The sequence below is a fragment of the Poecilia mexicana genome, unplaced genomic scaffold, assembly GCF_051168715.1.
Source record: "Poecilia mexicana isolate PSO_F unplaced genomic scaffold, ASM5116871v1 scaffold_7, whole genome shotgun sequence".
NCBI classification, from domain to species: domain Eukaryota; kingdom Metazoa; phylum Chordata; class Actinopteri; order Cyprinodontiformes; family Poeciliidae; genus Poecilia; species Poecilia mexicana.
In genome coordinates, this window is record NW_028263376.1 from 23,309,815 (window position 1) to 23,329,130 (window position 19,316).

A 19,316-nucleotide genomic window follows, 5' to 3' on the forward strand; every position below is an offset into this window, starting at 1 on the left:
AACATGACTTAAAAAAAATTGAATTCGCAATTTACCGCTTTGAAATTGATCATCTGACTCTTAAGAAGTTCCTGCTCTTTCCGACTCTCTGCCTTCAAAACGTCATCACATTTCTCTGTTTAACATTTGTACTGTAATTTCACCAAGAAGTAGCTGGTATGATGAGCTCAGCACATTCACCAGGTGTTTGCGTCTTCTCCCTCTTTTCTATTTTGTTGGCGGACTGCAACCCAACTTAAGGTTCATTTACCGCCACCTACCGGACGGAGTGTGAACACCACGTGTTTGCTAATTTATGCTGTCGCTTGTCTTCAGGAGTGGGGGGAGTAGAGCGGGAAGCGTGCTCTGTGAGGCGGAAGCTCAGCTTGGAAACTGCAGGTGTGAGGAGGCCTTTGGTGGAAAAGGCAGCAACTAGTGAGATCAAGCCATTCTGCAAACAGAATGACTGCCAAGTGTTGGTTTGAAAGAATCAAACCAACACTTCTGGTATGTGTAATGAGGAAATAACATAATATGATGTAAAGCTCAAAAAAGTTGACTTTACATAATACTGTCATTTAAAAAAAAATTGTGGCCAATGCAAAAAACATATACACGTTTTTTATTATTAGGTTCAACTGAAATTATTTTTCCTTGAAAATATAGAGCGTGTGGTTAATTTAGTTTGTGCTACATACTTTTCTCCAACAACAATCTGTGGTGGGTTCTTTTAGGTGACTAATGCATGGCATAGTCACCTAAATTGCATTAACTTGTGGATTTTCCAGAGCAAACAAAGCATTTCCAAAGTGTAGAGTGGGATGCAGCAAACATGGATATTTGTGTGTTTGTGTGATGGGAGGATTTACCAGCAGCTGCCTTAATGGTTTAATAGAATTTCCCTGGTTATAGTTATTCTGGTATTGACAACACACTGCCAGAAATGGGAGGAGGTTTCTTACATTTAAGGGGAAATGGCGCCCTCTGGTGTTTATTTCTATAAAACACGAGATCGTGTGAGGTGATCAAAGACCCTCCCCCACTCCTCCCGTTGTTACTGGACAAACGTCAACCATCGTAATTACTCTTTCAGTGGTGATAAGGCTGAGCCAGGAGCACTCAGCATGGAGTCTCAAAGCGTTTAAGTGCTGCACTTCTAACAAACTGCTCAACACACAGCTCACACTGCAGGAGAATATGGATCTGGCAATATGTTAAGAAATGTTTCCCCTCAGCATTCAAAGGTTTTCATCTGGAAAAATAATTGTCTAAATCCCATTTAAGCCTAGTTTTTAGTTTTACTTCAATATTTCAATGTTAAGTTGTTAATTTCTAAATCAAATCCATATTTTTGAGTGAAATGACGAGACAGGAGGTATTTTTCTTTTTTTAATGGTTTGATTGACACCGTCAAACCCATCACACAAAACAGGATTTGAAATGTTTTATTTTTAATAGAATTTTGGACAAACAAATGTCAAATAAAAAAACAAAACAAAACCAGCAAAAGTGATATTTTATTCACTTCATTTTGTTTTTCTTTAAAAAAATACCAGCCGTTTCCCCCTTTGTTCAGAAACCATTTCAAAAACCAGAATGAACAGAAATAGTGTGGTCAATTCTGAGAAGCTGGAAGGCCATAAACATTTGTTGGCAAATATAAATATAGTGGTTTGAACGGGGTCTCAAATAGATCACACGGAAAGAGTGTACAGACAGTTTTCACAACAGTAGGACACCTGGCACTGCCTGTATCAACTTTTATTAATGTAGAAAACCAGAATTAATATTTATCGATTTAAATCAATGCTTTTATGACAAGGAAATATTTACATTCAGCCAGTTCTGTCTCTGGTTTATGCTGTTTGCATTGCCCCTTTCATCCAGATGATTGTCTATTCAGGGGTGTAGTTGTGAGTGTATGTGTAGTCTGTGTAGTAATTCTGTGGCCCACCCCTACCTGATGGGTAAACCCAAGGGCAGGGCCCAGTTCCACTCCCGTCCCCTAGTTCCTGTCCTCGTCCTGCCCGAGGCCAGATTCCTACCGGAGGGACCCCTCTGCCTCTGAAGCCCCCTAAATGACCAGGAACCAAGGCCCCCCGCATAGGTCTGTGGTCCATATGTCCAGGAATGCCACCTATACTACCATAACCCAAACCCCCCACTGGATGTGGAGGAAGCTTAGGTCTGGGAACAGAGCCCCCTCTGGTGGCCACTGGGAGAATGCCCACTGGAGTTCCAAGGCTTTCAGCGCCATTCCCATGAGTCCTACACCCCTGGGCGCCAGGTGTGCTTCCCACAGGGATCTCACCTGTTTTTGGGACGGCGCTGGGGTCCGCTGACCTGGACGTTACAGCACCCTGGCCGCAAGCAGTCTCACAGGTGCTCGTCCCCGTCGAACCCCAAATGCTTTCCCCAGATCCACAGAGTATCCTGTCATGCTGCGTGGGGGTCCCACCAGCATTTTTAGGAATGGCCCCCATGTACCCGGGCTGGGCCGTGTCACTGTGGTCTTTGTAAGGCAGGGCACTGACGAGCGGGGAGGCGCCGGCCGAGACCGCTCCGCCGGCATCTGACCCGTACGGCTGCCCCTGCATCATGAAGGGAGGAGGAGGCGGAGGTTTGACTTCCAAGGGCAGGGAAGCCAGGTTTGCGAGAGGTCCCACCATGGCCATGACGGGCGGAGTCGGAAGCGCGGGAGCGGTAGTGGTTGGGGGGCGGTACTCTTGCTCCTGGGTGCTGCTACAGGGCGAGGCGGGATAAGCTGGAGACGCCACATAGCTGGAGGAACCGCTGTAGGATGACCAGGAAGCAGAGGGGCACAGGAAACTCTGGTGGGTGTTGACAGGAAAACCTCCTGGCGACAAGCTGCCGATGTCTGAGCAGGCCAAGCCGATCTGGTTGGTAGCTTTGAACTGGGAGATGGCCGTTTTGAGAGAGCTGGATTCGAGTGCCGACGTTCTGTCAGGGGTTGTCGGCAGGTCTGGGAGTGGAGGGCGAAAGTCTTCCTTCTCCAACTGAGGCAGCAGCTCAGGCTTATTCTTAGCCTCAACCTGTTCTAGGGGATCAGACATGGTTGGTGGCTCGCCATCATCGGAGTCTAATGACATGTCCTCCGCCTCCACACACTCATCATTCACTACTGGGAGAACAGGGCAGGGCAGAGAGAGAGAGGGAGAAACATAAAGCCGTGAAGGAATGAAAACAAATGAGGAAAACTGGAATCTGTTTTTTTTTTTTTTTTTTTGTGCTTAATGTTCCTGTTGATGATACTCACCAGTGGAAGGTGGTGTAGGAAGCTCACTCTGATTAATGGATCCAATCAGACTGTGGAAACCGCTCATAACATCGTCGATGCTCGCGATCACTATTCCGTTTCTAGAGTACTGCAGGAACATTTCGAATGGCCTTTCTGTTCAAACAACAACAAAAAAATCCACATTTGCTTTGAGTGAATCTTCTAACACTAGAAAAAAGATCAAAATTAGAGATGTACCAAACAGGCCCTTTCTGTCCTGTTTTCATGAAGGTCTGACCTTCTGACTCCAATTACTTTTCTAAGAACTAAAACACACAAACGAAAATTCACTGCAGGTTCTAGGGTAGAGGTACAAACATTACATACCACAGAAATAGAGAAATATAATATCTACATTTATGTCGCAAAGATAATCTGAATTTAAATAAACTAAAAATAAAAAGCACAAAATTGCATACAAGTCGGTTCATGCCTTACAATTTAACCTAGCAACTACCAAACAGTTTTTTGCGTGTTTGCTCTGGTATTTTGACGTTCATCTTTATTCATGAGACCTTGGTGAGTCTGACACGTGCTAATCTCTAGCTCCCTCTACTGGGACTCTTGTTGGATCACTCCAAAAATGTAAGCATTACTTTAAATGAGAAGAAACATGTTGGTGATTGTAAAAGTTTACATTAAACCTGACGAAGTATGACTAATTTTGTCGTACAAAGAATGTAATGTTTGGACGTACTGAACTAAAGCAGGAATCTTGTCATTATACTTCAAATATTTTTGAAGATTAGCATACTTAACCTAATATTTTATGAACTCGATAAAACATTTGTCAGACGGGTACACTGAGCAGCACATTGTGCTGCAGGACTGAAAACTACCTAAACCAATGACCACTTTATGCTGTTTGGAGGACTGACTTTTGGGTATGAAAATATTTAACCATTTAAACTAACTTATTTATTAAATGCCGATGGATAAATGGCGGGAAGGAACTTGTAAAAATCACAGGAAATGTCTTAGCTTAAATTCAGTCTTAGCTTTGATGAATTTAAGGAATAAAGGGAGAAACTTTAAAAATTCTTTATTTGATTTTTGACCATCAATCGGTTGGTTGATTTCCAAACTCTGGCTGGGGAGAAGACGACAAAATGACGAGAGCAGAAAAAGGTTGTGATACCTGTGAGGAAGATCAGGTGCCGTTGTTGTGTGTGCTGAGCTTGGAGCTTGATGAGGCATTCCAGATCCGGAGCCTGGCGGGACTGAGTGTCACACTCATGATACGGGAGGAACTCCACCAGGTGCTTCTTCTGGTAAGTCGTTAAAAGGTTCAAGAGACCCATGGCGTTGGCGTTTAGCCTTAAAGAGACAGAGCAGTATATGAGAAACCACAGGGATGGACAATCCTTTCAAAGATCAATGGTTAACGAGAGTCGGCACCAAAGCAGAATACCCTGTTCTTCCATCAACTCGTTTATCGAGACATTGCACTGAAACCGAAGAATTGGAACATTTTCATGAAGCTCAATCAATGTTCAAGGTTGAAAACATTATGGTTCCAAAAGATGTCTAAAAGTTATGAATGAGACAACATAAGTATGAACTGGAGGAAAAGTGTTTCTTTGTGTCTCTGCAAAGATCCAAATTTGCCACTGAAGAAAAATCTTAGTCCCTGAAACAGGTGGGTGTAAATTATAGAGGACAATGTTTTGTTGTGAGAGAATTTCTTTGTTAAATGGAGAAAATGCAAACAAGGGTTAGGATAATTATCTTTGTTCTCTCACTCTGGGTTAGTATTTGATGATTAAGTTGCTTCCCTTCGGTGACAGACTAAAAAGAGAAAAAATAAATATATAAAAAAAGGCAGAGATGTGTGCCACTGCTGTGGTTCATATGCTCCATACTGACCTGCCCAGCTCTTTAAGCTTCTTCTGGGACTTGCAGTGAACCTTCCACTGCCAGGGATGTTCAGGAGTGCTCTGTTCCTCCAAGAACTTGAGCAGCCCCTGCAAACGATCTACGCAGAGCAAGCAAAGACATCCGCATTCATTAGCGTCATTGCTGTGAACTTTTCTTTAGCTTTAATTTCCCCCATCTGAAAGGCTTTTCACTCAACAGACAATCCCTGCAGACTAAAACACAACAAACCCAGCAGGTAGTAAAGATCTAAAGCGAGGCATGGCAACCATTGCCTTGGAAACTTACAAAGCAGTAACGGCGCATTTTCTGATGCATGGCGTCCTGCATGTTTGTTCTGAATCATGAAAAAGAATGATATTGACACTTGTCTAGACATAAATGAGAGGCAGCAGACAGATTGCTAAGAATAATTTAGTTTTAGCCACAAATGAGGTGAATAATGTCAGCAGTATTTCGTTAATGATGGGCAAAGGACATGAAATTTTAATTATGTCCAAAATATTTATTGTGAGTGTATCATTTGTGTGTGTGAGTGTCGTGAAAATCGATCTATATTTCCACTGCGGTCGTGGAAGTTGCAATCGAATTTTGAATTGACTAAAAATTCTCAGCCCAAACTCTTATTAGGCTGATCACTTCCAGCCTAATAAGAGGTTTGTCTCACAGAAAATATCTACACATAAAATCTTACATTCCCAACCTGATAAAAAGCAATTACTCTACTCATTTACAAAATGGGTGCCAATAAACAACATCTAAGGAGTCTCGGCATGTAAAGCTTTGTTACAAACATTTGTGGCGCCCAAAACCAGCAGCCTTCATTTCTTCTAAATTGATTTCAAAAAGCCCAGGCTGGCTGCAGCTGAGGCTCTGATGTAGTAATTACACACGGTTTTATTTCGCTACAGCCTTTCATACAAACATGGACAAATGAAAGCAGTAAACCTGGTCAAGTAGATAACTGAGTGCAAACATAAAAAAAATAAAAATAAAAAAAAAAAATCCAGCCTCAACGTTCTGATTCTGCTTCTTTGTTCCTGCGATAAAGAGCCAGACCCACCCTGCGTGATGAGATCAGGGTTTAGGACGAACTCGTCAGACACCATGAAGCCCCCCGACACAAACAGTTCGTTGTACGTGTGGTTCTTCACGTCGTCCAGAGAGTCCACTCCGGCAAAGCTCACTGAGGGCAGCTTCTTCAGCGACACCAGAGCTGGAATCTGCAGCGAGACGAGTCATGTTCATTTTCAGAATAATCCAAAAATAAATATCACGCAGCTTTCATCACTTTAGGCTGTAATGTGATCGTCATGGATGTTTGCTCCAGGAGCTTGGACAGCATCGCTTTTTAACTGCGCGTTTACGTTTAGGCGCAAGTATTGCAGCGAACACAGAGACAAAGACTGGCAGTGGAAGACAGGCAGCATGAGGGGAAAACTACTGAACCTTGTGCACGTGTGCAGCGATGTCCTCGTTCCTGATGATGATGAGGAGCTTGTCCAAACTTCCACTGTTTTCTAGAAACGTCTGCGGGCTGCACTCGCTGTTGCCGAGACTTTTCAAGTACTCCTTTGTGACAGACAGGAGAGACGTCTTGTTAGAGGCAGAAAGACAGATGCACAAAGTACATCACTGAGACAGGAAAACGGGGAGAATCCTGCCTGTGCTTCAGACATCTGCACTTCATTTGTAAACATCCGCGTGTGCAGACTGCAGCAGAGGCTCGGGATTTAATTAAAATATGTAGAAATATGCAAACATTGCAACAATTATATTAGGAATGCAACTAAAATCATCTGGATATTTTTTTTCTTAGGAAACAAAACAGGTGTATAGTTAGACATTGTAATTTAAAAACTCTCAAGAGCAGCTTTTTTTTTTCTTCTTAAGTTTAACCAGTGAAATGCAGCAAATCTGAGTATAATTAGAACAATAAAAGTTACATCTATCTGGAAAAAACTCCTAAGGAAAGCACAAAGCTGATTGATCCAGAGTAGATGCATTTTGACAGGAGCAATCTGAAGATGTCCCACTATTTCAGTCTACAAACACACCAATCAATGGTATGTACAAATCTGATTAAAGTTAAGGACATATATTGTGCTGCATAAATGGTGATAATCTTCATAAAATAAAATAAATACAGGGCTGAAATGATTAACCAGATATATAGAATGTATCGATTATTAAAATAATCTAATATAGTAATTGATTGTCAACTGGCGTGTACAGACTCAATAAAACCAATTTACTGAAAGAACACCAAAAATGTAAAAAAAAAAAAAAAAAAGTATGTAAAAACATTTTGCATTTAAGATAAAAAAAACGTTTCTATAAATAAGGTCTACCCAGAACTCCACACGTTGTAGTTTTAACATCATCTGGTTGATAAGTCAGTCAGGGAGGGCTGTGCTTTATTCATGTTGATATTATAAATATATATTTTTAGCTGCAAATGAATACTTTGCTAAAAAGGCATATGTGGCTAAATGAAAAATCTGGTCTGATTTTTTTTCTATCTGATTATAATCAGAATAGAATAATTGATAAAATAATCATTAGTTGCAGCCCTAATTAAATCACTTCTATATTTATGTTTTACCCCTACAGGGAAAATATAAATGATAACAATCAGCAGCTCAGCACTAACAGAAAATATGCATCAGGCAAAGACAGCCTGATTGGTGCGTCTCCAACTGTAATAATAATGGAAAATGCAGAATCGCCCCATCAGTGAAAAGTCCCTCCAGCTTGTACCTTAATCTCCTTGCAGATGGTGCCGTCCTCGCCTTCTTCCCCAGAGTAGATGTAAAATTTAACCGTGTTCTTCGTCACGTCCTTGAAGATCTCCACCAGGCTGGTGAAAACCTCGGGTTTCAGCTGCCCGATGAGGCTCCCGCTGAGCAGAGTTGACCCGCCGTCCGGAGCAGCGCCGGCCGACTGGGCATTTGATTCAGGAGAGTCTGCTGTGGCATGAGAGGGGGAGTAAAGCCCTCCGCCCAGGTCCGGAGAGGACGCCTCCGTTTTGGCCTTGACGGACGTCGTCTCGTTGCTGACGCAGCTCGTCTTACCGCCGGCGGCCTTTGAAGCGGGGAGCTCCGCTTTCGCTTTGGAAGCCTGGACAGCCGTGGGGGCCGGGGTTGTAAGACTAGAAGTCGTCACAGGAGGGGGTGGAGCGGTGACCTTGGGGGAAGCAGGTGGAGCGGGGATCAACTTGTCCATCTTTTCGCAGAGCGCTTCCACGTGTGCCTCGACAGACACGGGGAGGACGTGGGGGACAACATAGTCTGAGAAGCAGCTGCTGGGCTGCCAGCAGTGGCGCAGGGACAGGCGCGAGGGAAGCTGCGAGGCATAGTTGATGCGCCGAGTCTGCATGAGGTCTCTGATGTCGGAGGCCAGGCTGTGGATCTCCTGGTTCAGTATGGTGTCCAGGCTGATGGAGGGAAGGAAGGGGACTTCATCTCCAACCAACGCAGCTGCAGAACTTTTCACTTCCAGGCCAGCAGGCGTCTTGGGCTCCTGGCTGGTTTCTGCCGGCGGCGCGGCCTCGGGCTCCGGCTTGGACTCGGCGAGAGGCGTAGGTTTGTCTGCAGGAGAGCAGAGATGGAACTCGTCACGGTGGCGCCAGTTTACTTTGACAGCTTCCTAAAGTTTTAATTGGTTACATTTTTCTAACTTGAGTTATATATAATTATTTTTTCTGAAATTTAGCACCATTAAGGCTTGTTATCCTTATAATAGGAAATGGGTATATTTGGCCTACAATTGGCTTCAGCATTGATTCTGGTTGCCTTTTGTTGTAAAAGAGTTTGTAAATAAATGGTCCCCCACAGCAGAGTTTTTCAAAAAGCAACAAAAAATGTTATACGTTTATAAATTTATTTGGCTGAAGTTTCTGCATTTACTGATGTTTCATGTTTTTAGTTTCTCTTTTGAACGCTTTACGATCCATGTCCTGAAAGGTTCAACATAAGTACATTGTCCCGTATGCTTTACTTGCCATAATGCATTATGAACCTTCTGATTCAAAGATTTTCTTACAAGGGCTCAACAACTGGTTTGTGTCAAATCCAGGGTGCAATTTTATGATGCGTGATACACTTACATTGCCAATATAAAACTAAGAACATCAGTCAAATCAATGCTTTGTTTGGTACCCACCCAGTTAGACAACAAACGGTCCAGGATCAATATTTGAGAAAACACTGAAGCTGCTGTCCGTGGGGTTTCACTATTACAAAATAAATATTCTAAGTGACCTGGAAAAAAAAACAACTCAACAGCATTCAAATATGAATCACTGCCTCCTAAATAAAACTGAAGAGCTACGATGGGAAACCTGAACATCTTTACGACTTCTATGGGCTGAGAAGATTAAACGTGAGACCTTTTAGGACCTTCTTTCAGTTACCTTCGCTGACAGGAGCATCACCAGATATGATGTCTGTGGGCGGAGCTGATTGTATCGGCGAGTCTGAGCTGAATGGAGTCCCAGGACTACAGTCCATGTCCTCCTGAACAGAAAACACAACATGGTCCAGATCCACAACAAAAACCTTTCAACGCTGAAACGCCACTTCAATCGGCTGACTGGAGCTCACCTCGGTGTAGTTTGTCTGTGGAACCGCGTCTATTTGCACCGCAGCGGCCGAGTCGGACAAAATGGACTCCACCGTTCCTGAACTGCTGGACGATTCGCCGTGGTTCGCCAGGACGGTCATGGAGCTCTGAGCCATGGCTTTGTTGAGGGTTGCCAGGAGGATTTTGAGGAGGCGCTGCGTCTCATTGGCTGACGCGGCGTCCGTGCTGCTGCGGTTCCTCAGGTCCGTGTCGTAGATGCCCATGCTTTCCATCACCGCCGTCAGGTTGTCTCTCTGTCTGGCCTCGTCTCCGACGTCGTCCATCTGGCCAGCTAAACGAAAAAACAAATCAGACTGAATCTGGTTCTGATATTGTGAGCTCAGTAATTATATCCCTCATTGCAAACATGAAGGACAGATGTGTAATTATTTGATTCTGTTGGGAATCTAAACTACACTGCTTGAAAAAAAAAAAAAAAAACACTAAACAACACACTAAAACAACATCCAAACCCAGCAATAAATAATTCAGAGGGAAATCTGCATACGTAACAAAGTGGAGTGCATTAAGAACGAAATAGCAAAAATGATCAATGTATCCCACGGAGGTCTGGATTTAGAACTGGACTCAAAATAACAGTGGGAAATGAGGTCGGAGGCTGAACCAGCTTCAGCAGAAATTCATTAAGCCCAGTGAAAACGAGGCTCAGTTGTGTGTGTGTGTGTGTGGCTTCCATGTGCCTGAAGGACCTCACTAAAACACCTGGATGAGCTCCTGATGCGGCGGCCAATGTTCTCCTGAGGGATCTCCTCCCAGACCTGGAGTAGAGCATCGGAACGAGACGCGATGAACCACACGTGTTCTATTGCCCATGTGTAAAACTCACGGCCCCGGGACCAAGTCTGGCCCGCTGTAAGTATTCATCAGTCCCTTAAGACGACGACATAAATACAACTTTCAAGATAATGTGCTTAAACACTTGATCATATCAAAGCCGTTTTATCTGAATGCTGCCAAATTACATGAATATGAAAAGATATTCAGTATATCTAGATAGCTATTTATAAATATTTTAGCAGTTTGCTAAAGGGTGGTTTTATCAATACGTGCCGCCACAACCGGCCCTTTGAGGACATTGGTGATTTCGACGTGTCCTCCTGAAATGAAAATGAGTTTGGCACTCCTACTCTGTTGGGATCAGGTGTGGGGAACGGATAAGCAGTGCCTTCATCATGCAGGAACTGCTGCCGCATGAGGCCTGGGAACCCAGGGCCCACTGCACCAGCGCGCGGGCAGTCCGGCTACTTCTAGCTAGCACACAGTGGGGACGGTGCGTCCCTCCAAAGAAATGGCCCTCCTCACAACGCCACTGGTGAAGCTGGCGGATGTTGCGGGCAGCAAAGCGTTCTCCACGCCGTCTCCAGACTGAGAGGCTGGAGATGTGCCACCTAAGATGAGCTGAGCTACCTGAGCGACTCCGTCTCATGCTGCCTCTAGCTGTAAACGCGCCGACAACGCACAAACATGAGCAAGATGGCAGCTGGAAAGGAAGAGAAAAGGTCTGTGGTCACCATCTGACAAACGCTCCTTGCTAATTGGCTCTTGTTTCCACCTGCGGCCTCTTCCATTAGCACAACAGCAGGTGAAATTAATTCACTCCGAGTGTCACTTCCTAACTGGACAAGTTGCTTTCTTTCACAGATGTGTAATTGACTTGGAGCTACCTCTGCTGGGAAAGCTGTGGAACATTTTGTTTCCTCTTATGTAATTCAGGCCTTTGAATTAAAATAAATAAATAAACTAAATGAACCCAAATCGGTCTCAGCCCAGAAACCCATCTAGGGAGTTCTGCATCTCTAGAAATCATGAATTTTTCAAAAGAATTTGCTAAAAACGCACATCGAGCTTTCAAATCACTCAGAACTAAATCAAGCTGTGCAAACATGCAAATAAAATCTTCAGACCTTCAGAAGAGCTGACTTTGAAAGCAGTATGCATAATAACATGTCAAACAAACTCTACTAACCCATTAAATTGAAACTAAACACTTGACTGCCTCTAGTCTCACCTCTGCTGGGTTCGCCGTTGCTAAGGTGATCTGTACGTTGGTGTTTGTTCATCCCGCCGCCAGCGTCGCCTTCGAACTTCCTTTTCAGGTTGTTGGCGTCCCAGCTCCCGTCCTTTTCATGATCCTTGCCGGGTTCCTGCACCAGGTTCTTCTTGTGTAGCTGGATCAGCTTCAGCAGCTGTTTCATCTTGTCGTGATCGTACTCGCTCTGGGACAGCCGCCCCTTCTGAGGCTCCGTGTGGGGCTTGGGCTGCAGCTGGGCGCCATTTGAATGCGTCACGTCTTGCCTTCGTTTGGCGCTTTCGGGAGGGACTTTCTCCTGGGGGAGCCTCTCGAGGGAGACCCTCTCTGCCCGGTCCGAGCCTCGGTCCGAGCCTCCCCAGTCCGAAACGGGGCTGTACTCCACTGGGACTGGGAGAGGAGCACAAACAGGAGCCGGAACTGGAACCGGAACAGGAACCGGTGCAGGTGGGGGTACAGGCAGAGGAACGGGGGCAGGGTTCTTTATTCGTTCAATCGTGTCCCGTGCCTTGCCCAGAGGTAAAAAGTAGTTAGCCGAGTTGTGGACGTACGACCGTAGCACGGCGTCCATGTTGAATTTGGGTCTAGGCACCGAGAGAGGGCTCGCCCTGTCGTCAAAACTGTTTTTGTAGTCGGGCAGAATGAAAGGCCGCACCGTTCCCGACTCGATGCGCGTCAGGTAATCTGTGGCTTGCCGTTCCACCCCGAGACTCAGCTCCTTGCCCGGGTTCGGACGCAGCTTAAACAAGGCATAATGTAGTGCAGGAATAAAAGGCTCCATAGTGGACAGGAAGGCCGGCTGGGGCTCCACCGTCAGCGGCTCTGGCTCCGACAGCCTTGAAGCTGCAACAGAGGAGCGGATGTCAGGGTCAGCAGCCGACTCGGCTCTACCAGCTGCACCTTAGCACAGCTGGAAAGGTTAAAACAATTAAAAGTCTCTACATCTTCTTCATAAACAGAAGGAAAGGTTTAACAGAAAAAAGTCACAATTACATTAAAGAACGTTACTACGGAGATGTTACGCTATGAGCAACATAAAAGCTCATCGCAAAACACCCGGGTTGTTCCGAGGCCACGTTCACAGAGAATCTGACTTACAATACTTCACAACCGTCCTGGACTCCTGAAAGATGAATAACGCTTGCAGCTTCTTCTCCATCCGCCCCCGTCGCTCTGGGAAACAAACAGCAGCTTTTTTAAAAGCTGATCCCTCACCGAAGGCAACAAGTAGGTGGTTCGGCTGACAGAGATTTATTAGAGAACAGGAGGAAAGTACAGAAAACCATTCCGGTACCTTTTGACTCAACCATCTGAGCTGAGGACAACAGGAAGAGGAAGCCCCTGTCAAACAAGGACTTCACCAGCACCTGGACACAACGAGCAGATCATTTTGTTACACAACGCCTGTTTTCTCATAAAATAACACACACAGTAATGCCAACATTTATTTAATTAATTTAAACCCAGGAGGAGCAAATGCATTTCTCTGTCTGAACATTGGTTATAATAAGGTCATTTTTAAAGACGCACCAATCAGATTTTGAGAAGCTAGCTCTGATTTTGACTTTTCTTGGAAGTCCGACCAAACAATCCGGTTTGGCTGACTTGAAATGTTCTTTCAAAGGACTACCCAGAAGCCCGCTCTGTTCTCAACAAATGTATAGAACTAACATTCAGCATGAAGAAAAATAACACTCCCAGGTCCCGTATAGATGTGCTACTTTTATATGAAGCGACAAAAAATAAAAAGATTCTCCCTATTCATGCATGAAAGCAGAAATATCTTATATCAAAATATGTTTTCACCATTAATCTTCAGGAAAAAAAAAACACCTTTGTAAAATAAAGTCTTAATTTTCTCAACAGAAAACCAGTCGTCTCTGGTCAGTGAAAATTTACAGAGATATTTGTAGGTATTGAAAAGAATTACAATGCATTTTTATGTGACAGAAAACAAGCACCTAAATCATGTTTTTAGCAAGTCTCTAAACAAATTAAATGGTTGGACTTTAGTGTTTCAGACTGGCATTACAAATGCTCTGTTTTGATCACAACCCAAATTCTCAGTGTATCCCCAGTGATCGGTCTGTTTTTAAATGAATGAGAACATGTTTCTTTACGCATCGACAGACTGGGAAAGGTGCATTGTCAGTTTTCATCCATTTTTTTTTTATGAATATTTGAGCCAATCTGTCTATATCGCTGGCAGATTACTTGGTGCATCAATAGTCGTTTTATTTATTCTGTTGATTATGTCTCGAATAAAAAGCCTGGGTAACGGATAAACATCTCACCATTCGGTCTCTCTCCAGTTTGTTGATCAGTGCTGCCAGACTGCCGCTGGTTGCTTTACCTTTTCCTTCTGTCACCTCAAACAGGCTGCAGGACATCCCACACTTCATCACTGCAGACAAAACGACACACAGCTCATCTATAGTTATTTTCAATTAAAGAAAGCAGACACTGCATTTAAGCTAAAGCTAATCTAGTTTGACAACGGATGTAAACGCATGTGCGCTGCTGACCTTCCCGTGATATACTGTAGGTGTCCCAGGAAAACAAAAAAGGAGGGATCTTCCTCTTCACCTGATCCAGCTGCATGCCTTGATTCATCTCTAACTTCTCACGCCTGCAGAGAACAGTAACCGCTCAGCGATGCCATAACTGATTCCTCATGTTGCGCAGGCAAATTTTTTATTTTTATTTTTTTTAACATTTCTTTTCTTCTCACATGTAAGAATATGTGCAGCGTTAAAGTTCAGCTGAAAGAGGCTTTAATGATTAACAGAGAAAAGGAATACTTGCAATTTGAAAGGAAGGTAGGGACGTGAAAAGGACCGTAAGCAGACTGGGAATAACTCCTGGCCCTTGTTGACCAGCGGGCCACTCCACACAGTGTAGCAGCTCTTCCCTGCAACACCATCAGCGTCACAGGTCAAACAGTCAGAAATGAAACAAAAACCACATGACAGTAAAGCTGTGGGTAAATATGCCGCTAAAAACCGGACTAACTGCTTTTTTTTTTTTTTTTTTTTTTGTTGCACTAAATACTGAACTCAACTTCACAATCATCAAACATGCTTTTCTTTTAAGATTCATGGGTTAGATTTAGATGTAAAACTGTTGTACAGCTGAGCAGGAAAAACGGGATATAAGGAGTAACTAAAAAATAAAATAAAATAAAAATTACCTCTACTTCCTTCAGGAGAGATAGTGTTGAACCTGTTCAAAAGAGAATCTGGATGTTTATATATGCAAACAGATATTAAACAAGCCAAGCAAGCTTCCTAGAGATGCTTGCGGGGCGTCACCATTTCCTGCAGGATAACGTACCTGTGCGTAGCCATAGGAGACGCTGCAACCTCCTTGCCTTTGTACTGAAAGGAAACCACGGCGTAGGGGCACACGTGCCTGGGCCGCGGTTTGATCTCATCGAACGCAAACTCGAAAAAATATTGCTGCAAAAACACACGCAGTTTTAGAGAAGCTAAAACGATTACAGAAAATAGAAGCGCATAAAAACATATGAGCCGGCATTCACCTGCGTGAGCTCAAAAGCTCTATACGACAGCAAAGACGTGACCCTGTTGGCACTTTTGGACAAGTGACAGTCGAACTTGGGTGAAAGTTCGATGGCGTTCTTAGGCATGTTCTCGTGGATGTGCTTTATTCGTCCCTGAGAAGTAAAACAGAACGACGGGCTAGAAGCTTCACGTGTTTAATGAAGAGCGAGGAAAACGACACAAAACGACGCCGGGCTTACCCTCATGACTTTAAAGATGATCATATCTCCAAACGAACCCACTTCCAAAGGATTTATTTGTAATAAGTCAGAGTATTTAGAGAGATAAACACCTGCATTGAAAGTAAACAAAAAAAAAAAAAAAAAAAAAAAAAAAAAACATTACCACAAAACATTGGGAAAATAACAGACGTCATGCATTCCTTTCTGTTTCTACTGACGCAGATCTGTGATGTTGCATTTCGAAAACAGCTACTGGAGACATTACAAGTGTTCAAGCACATGTCATCTCAAACGATAAAATAAAAGAGAAGAGCTCACCCACTGATGGATTTCCTAATGTTGTAATCCTGCAGTGTCCTACTGACAATCCCTTCTCACAGATCCACTGGAGCTGGATGGAAAAACAAAACCACACTTAGAAAGTTTTTTTTTATCTAACTGACCAATATCTGTTTAATTGGACAGATTTTATTTTATACTTCCAGATGAAAAGGATCCGTTCGTATGGTAAGGTGCCTTAAGTGGACATTTATTTTTAAATGCCACGACAAATTCACGTAATTTTTCGGGACCATTCCGATTTAAATTTAAGACCTTTATAAATTATGCTTTAAAAAACCCTGAATAGGTTAACTTAATAATGTCTTAACAATAACTTACACTGGCTCGAGCTCATCGTTTTTGGCTCTGGTATGCAACTATACTGTAACCATCATAATGGTTATCAACACATTTTTGCCAACACTGATATTTGTAAAATACAAAGTGTTCAGAGGAAGATGGCAGTGGATAAGGTAACAAGAATGTTATGATTGTTTTCCATTTTTAATTTCCTAAAACAAAAAACAACAACAACAAGCCAGTTTTATATGCAGATTGTTTGCAGGTGTGTGGGACAGAGGTGTTTGGTGAATGACATCATGAGTCTTATAGTTTTTAATCACAGCAGAACTGTGGCATAATATCTTGGTCAGAAGTACAGCACAGAGAATGAATGATTCCTGTCTGCATACCTCAGTTTATCTGAAGTGCCAATTCACAACAAATTAGTCAATTGAAGAAGCAAAGGAAGCACAAATTTAATATGTAAATAAATGAAAATTAAGATTTAAGATGAGAAATCTGGACATATGGGATGATTTTTAAGGCCCAAAACTGAGGTAATAACATGTAAGGCTTTGCATGACGTTTTTTTAAGACAAGTAAGCAGATTCCCCCTGGAAGAAATCAAACACCTCTAGTAACTTTTCAAACCCCTGGATTGTAGCTTTCGAAGCAAACTAACCTTGGATTTGTCTGGAAAAAGGAAGCAGTACGACTCGGCAAGCTCTTGATCGGTTCGCCCCTCCTGCTTCATTTCTCGCCGCTTCTCAATGAACTGGCAACAAAAATGAGGCGAAAAGTTCAACAACACGCGGCAAACCGAACCTCTAAAAGAGGACGCACACGCTAGCAGCAATTTCCAGTTTTTTTTTATGCGAATGAGGACTCGGACCAACCTCCTTCTCCAGCAGCTCGTTGTGAATCAGCCTGGCCTTACAGTAGGAGAAGCTCCCGCGCGACGATGCGTCCAAGTAAAAGGAGGAGATGATCTTCACAAGGTCCTCGAACTCCCGACTGTCGGGCGGCAAAAACTGGTACAGACCTGCACACAGACGTTCACAAGTGAATCAGTGCAATAGTAAGCTGTGCCGGACGGCGTGTTACAATACACAGAACAAACAGAACATGAGCTGAAAATCGATACAAACCGTGGACACTTAAAGTAGCAGAAATTCTATTCGACTGGCCAAATGTGTTTTTGCAGTGTGACTGTGTTACATTTTTAACATAAAATCACATCAACTATTAAATCCAAGGACTCCTGGATGATTTTAATTCAAAATATTGTGCGATGAACCGCACAGCAAAGCGAAGAGTATAAACCTGTTCCTTGTGGTAAATTGTAAAATCTATGATTCTGCCTGGTTTATACCTCAAGTCAAATATTCATTTGAGTGTTCAAACTAATCTCATCAAAAGAAGTTAGTTCAGAAAATCTCCAACTCACCCTCCAACTGTTGCATAGTAACATGCAACAGTTACTATGAATCAACTGTATGTATAACCTTACACCACCAGCCTTGATATACTAGATCAATTCAAGTGCAAGCAAACACTTGCAACCCCAATGCCTCTATATGTGGGGTAACAGATCATACAAAACTCTCATTACATGAAAAAAAAAAAACAGATGAAGACACCAGCTTTGCATTTAAGCTCAAGGATGTACATGGTTTCATTTTAAATGGGGAGATATTACAAGAGCAGAATCTAAAGTGACTTAACGCTAAAGACTTCTTCTAAACTTCTGCATTTATAAACATTTGTTGGTGTTTAAAGAAAGTTCACACTTTGCTATGTGGACTTGCACATTTCAAAAGGATGAGGGCCATCACTGGAAGCTGCATGTACAGGCTAATGCACAGAGGGATGCTGTGATGAAGTGCTTAGAAAGAGGGACGCTCTGTTACCAGGGTTCGGGTGAGTTAAGGGGAGTCCGGCTTAGAAATGGGTTTGGGTTGATTCATGGGGTGGATTAAGCCATGCCCTTCAGTGAGGTCAAAGAGACACCCACATGTCGTCAGGTGATGGCTGCAACACATTCGCGCTGAAGCACACATTCAGGCGGACCACGGTGCCCGGAAAAGCTGCAGAACCCAAACAACGTTTGCTTTCAGATGGTCACTCCTCAGATGCTCAGCTTCCAGGCTCAACACTGCTGCCCGCTGGTAATCTGAGCCTTACCCACCAATGCTAGCGTTAAGTCTGCAAACAGTGCTACACCAATCAGTGCTACTACCCGTGTGTAATCTAATGTGAGCTGAGTAAATAGGACGAATCTTTTCAGCAGAATTCAATAAACCTGCGGAACCCAGCAGCTAGCTAGCAGGCTAACAGCATGCAGGAGTTAGAATTATGAAAGCAGGACAGGCTCCGTTCAAAATAGCAGCGACATGGCAACACCTTTCCGTTCTCTCGTCTTCCTCGGAATCTGGAAATTTTTCCGTGGCAGCTCTTCGCTCGATCTCTGGGCCGGCAAGGGAGACCTGCTGGAGCTCCGGGCGTCCGCCAGCACGCTCCTCCGCCGTTCTGGGGCTTCTTGTACGGGCATTACAGCGTCTCTGCATCCAGGCTGATCGCCATTTTGGTTGGCTGTGGCCGAAGTGGCGGCTGAATTCTTGTCGGCTTCGCCACCCTCCGGGAGCGGCTCGCCTGTCTCCGCGCATTCTGAGTCCGCCTTTCCCGCAGCCTTAGGGTTCAGGGCCATTTTGGGGCAGCGTGCGCTCGGTAAAGGCTTTGTAACTCTGACGATTACGACGCCGCTTTCCACACACTCGCCTCTTCACCCTGCCTCCGCCATTGTAAAAATGACGTTCACGTTCTTCTCCACCACTGCAAAACGTTGCCGTCACTGTTTACATGCCAGAAAATCCACACCCCCTAACGGCCAGAGGGAGTAGTACAAGAAGGGATGTTTTGAGAAGCATGAGTGAACGGATGTGAAAGTGAAAATAGTTTTCACGATTTACAAAACTCATTTCTAACATTGGATGCCACAAAATGCTCCACAGTCAATATATTTATAAATTCCTGTTTCCAAGCAATTATTATCCATTGTAATAATGTTTTCCAGTTCTCTGGGTCAATCTTTCTCTTGTTTTTAAACACTTATGATGAGTCCCATGTCCTTTCCGTCGGCCTTT

At 43.7% G+C, this 19,316-nt stretch overlaps 1 protein-coding gene across 3 annotated transcripts; it reads right to left on the reverse strand.

Moving 5' to 3' along the window:
- Positions 1-1,355: 1,355 nt before the first annotated feature.
- Positions 1,356-19,023, reverse strand: tasorb (transcription activation suppressor b). Of its 3 annotated transcripts, none has more exons than XM_014998469.2 (23): positions 18,577-19,023; positions 17,070-17,215; positions 16,856-16,948; positions 15,889-15,961; positions 15,589-15,680; positions 15,367-15,501; positions 15,159-15,283; positions 15,016-15,047; positions 14,631-14,736; positions 14,351-14,454; positions 14,120-14,229; positions 13,120-13,192; positions 12,924-12,998; positions 11,805-12,668; positions 9,757-10,067; positions 9,567-9,669; positions 7,913-8,742; positions 6,602-6,724; positions 6,216-6,375; positions 5,144-5,252; positions 4,416-4,594; positions 3,257-3,391; positions 1,356-3,118 (listed from the first exon to the last, which is right to left on the reverse strand). In XM_014998469.2, the coding sequence occupies exons 1-23, from the start codon at positions 18,878-18,880 to the stop codon at positions 1,875-1,877; spliced, it is 5,526 nt and encodes a 1,841-aa protein (XP_014853955.2). In that variant the 5' UTR covers positions 18,881-19,023; the 3' UTR covers positions 1,356-1,874. The 3 variants fall into 3 exon arrangements, with proteins under 3 accessions (XP_014853955.2, XP_014853954.2, XP_087863412.1); XM_014998468.2 differs by having other exon boundaries at positions 1,356-3,121; positions 18,577-19,019; XM_088007286.1 differs by lacking the exons at positions 16,856-16,948; positions 17,070-17,215; positions 18,577-19,023 and having other exon boundaries at positions 1,356-3,121; positions 15,893-15,919.
- Between the last annotated feature and the right edge of the window lie 293 nt (positions 19,024-19,316).

Bases quoted from the DNA above. Each gene is read 5' to 3' on its own strand.
- tasorb (XM_014998468.2), bottom strand. From the start codon at position 18,880: ATGGCCCTGAACCCTAAGGCTGCGGGAAAGGCGGACTCAGAATGCGCG. The intron at 5,253-6,215 runs GTGGGTCTGGCT...TGCTCTGCGTAG, and splicing joins CCCTGATCTCATCACGCAGG to ATCGTTTGCAGGGGCTGCTC. The intron at 3,392-4,415 runs GTATCACAACCT...TTGTTTGAACAG, and splicing joins GCACCTGATCTTCCTCACAG to AAAGGCCATTCGAAATGTTC.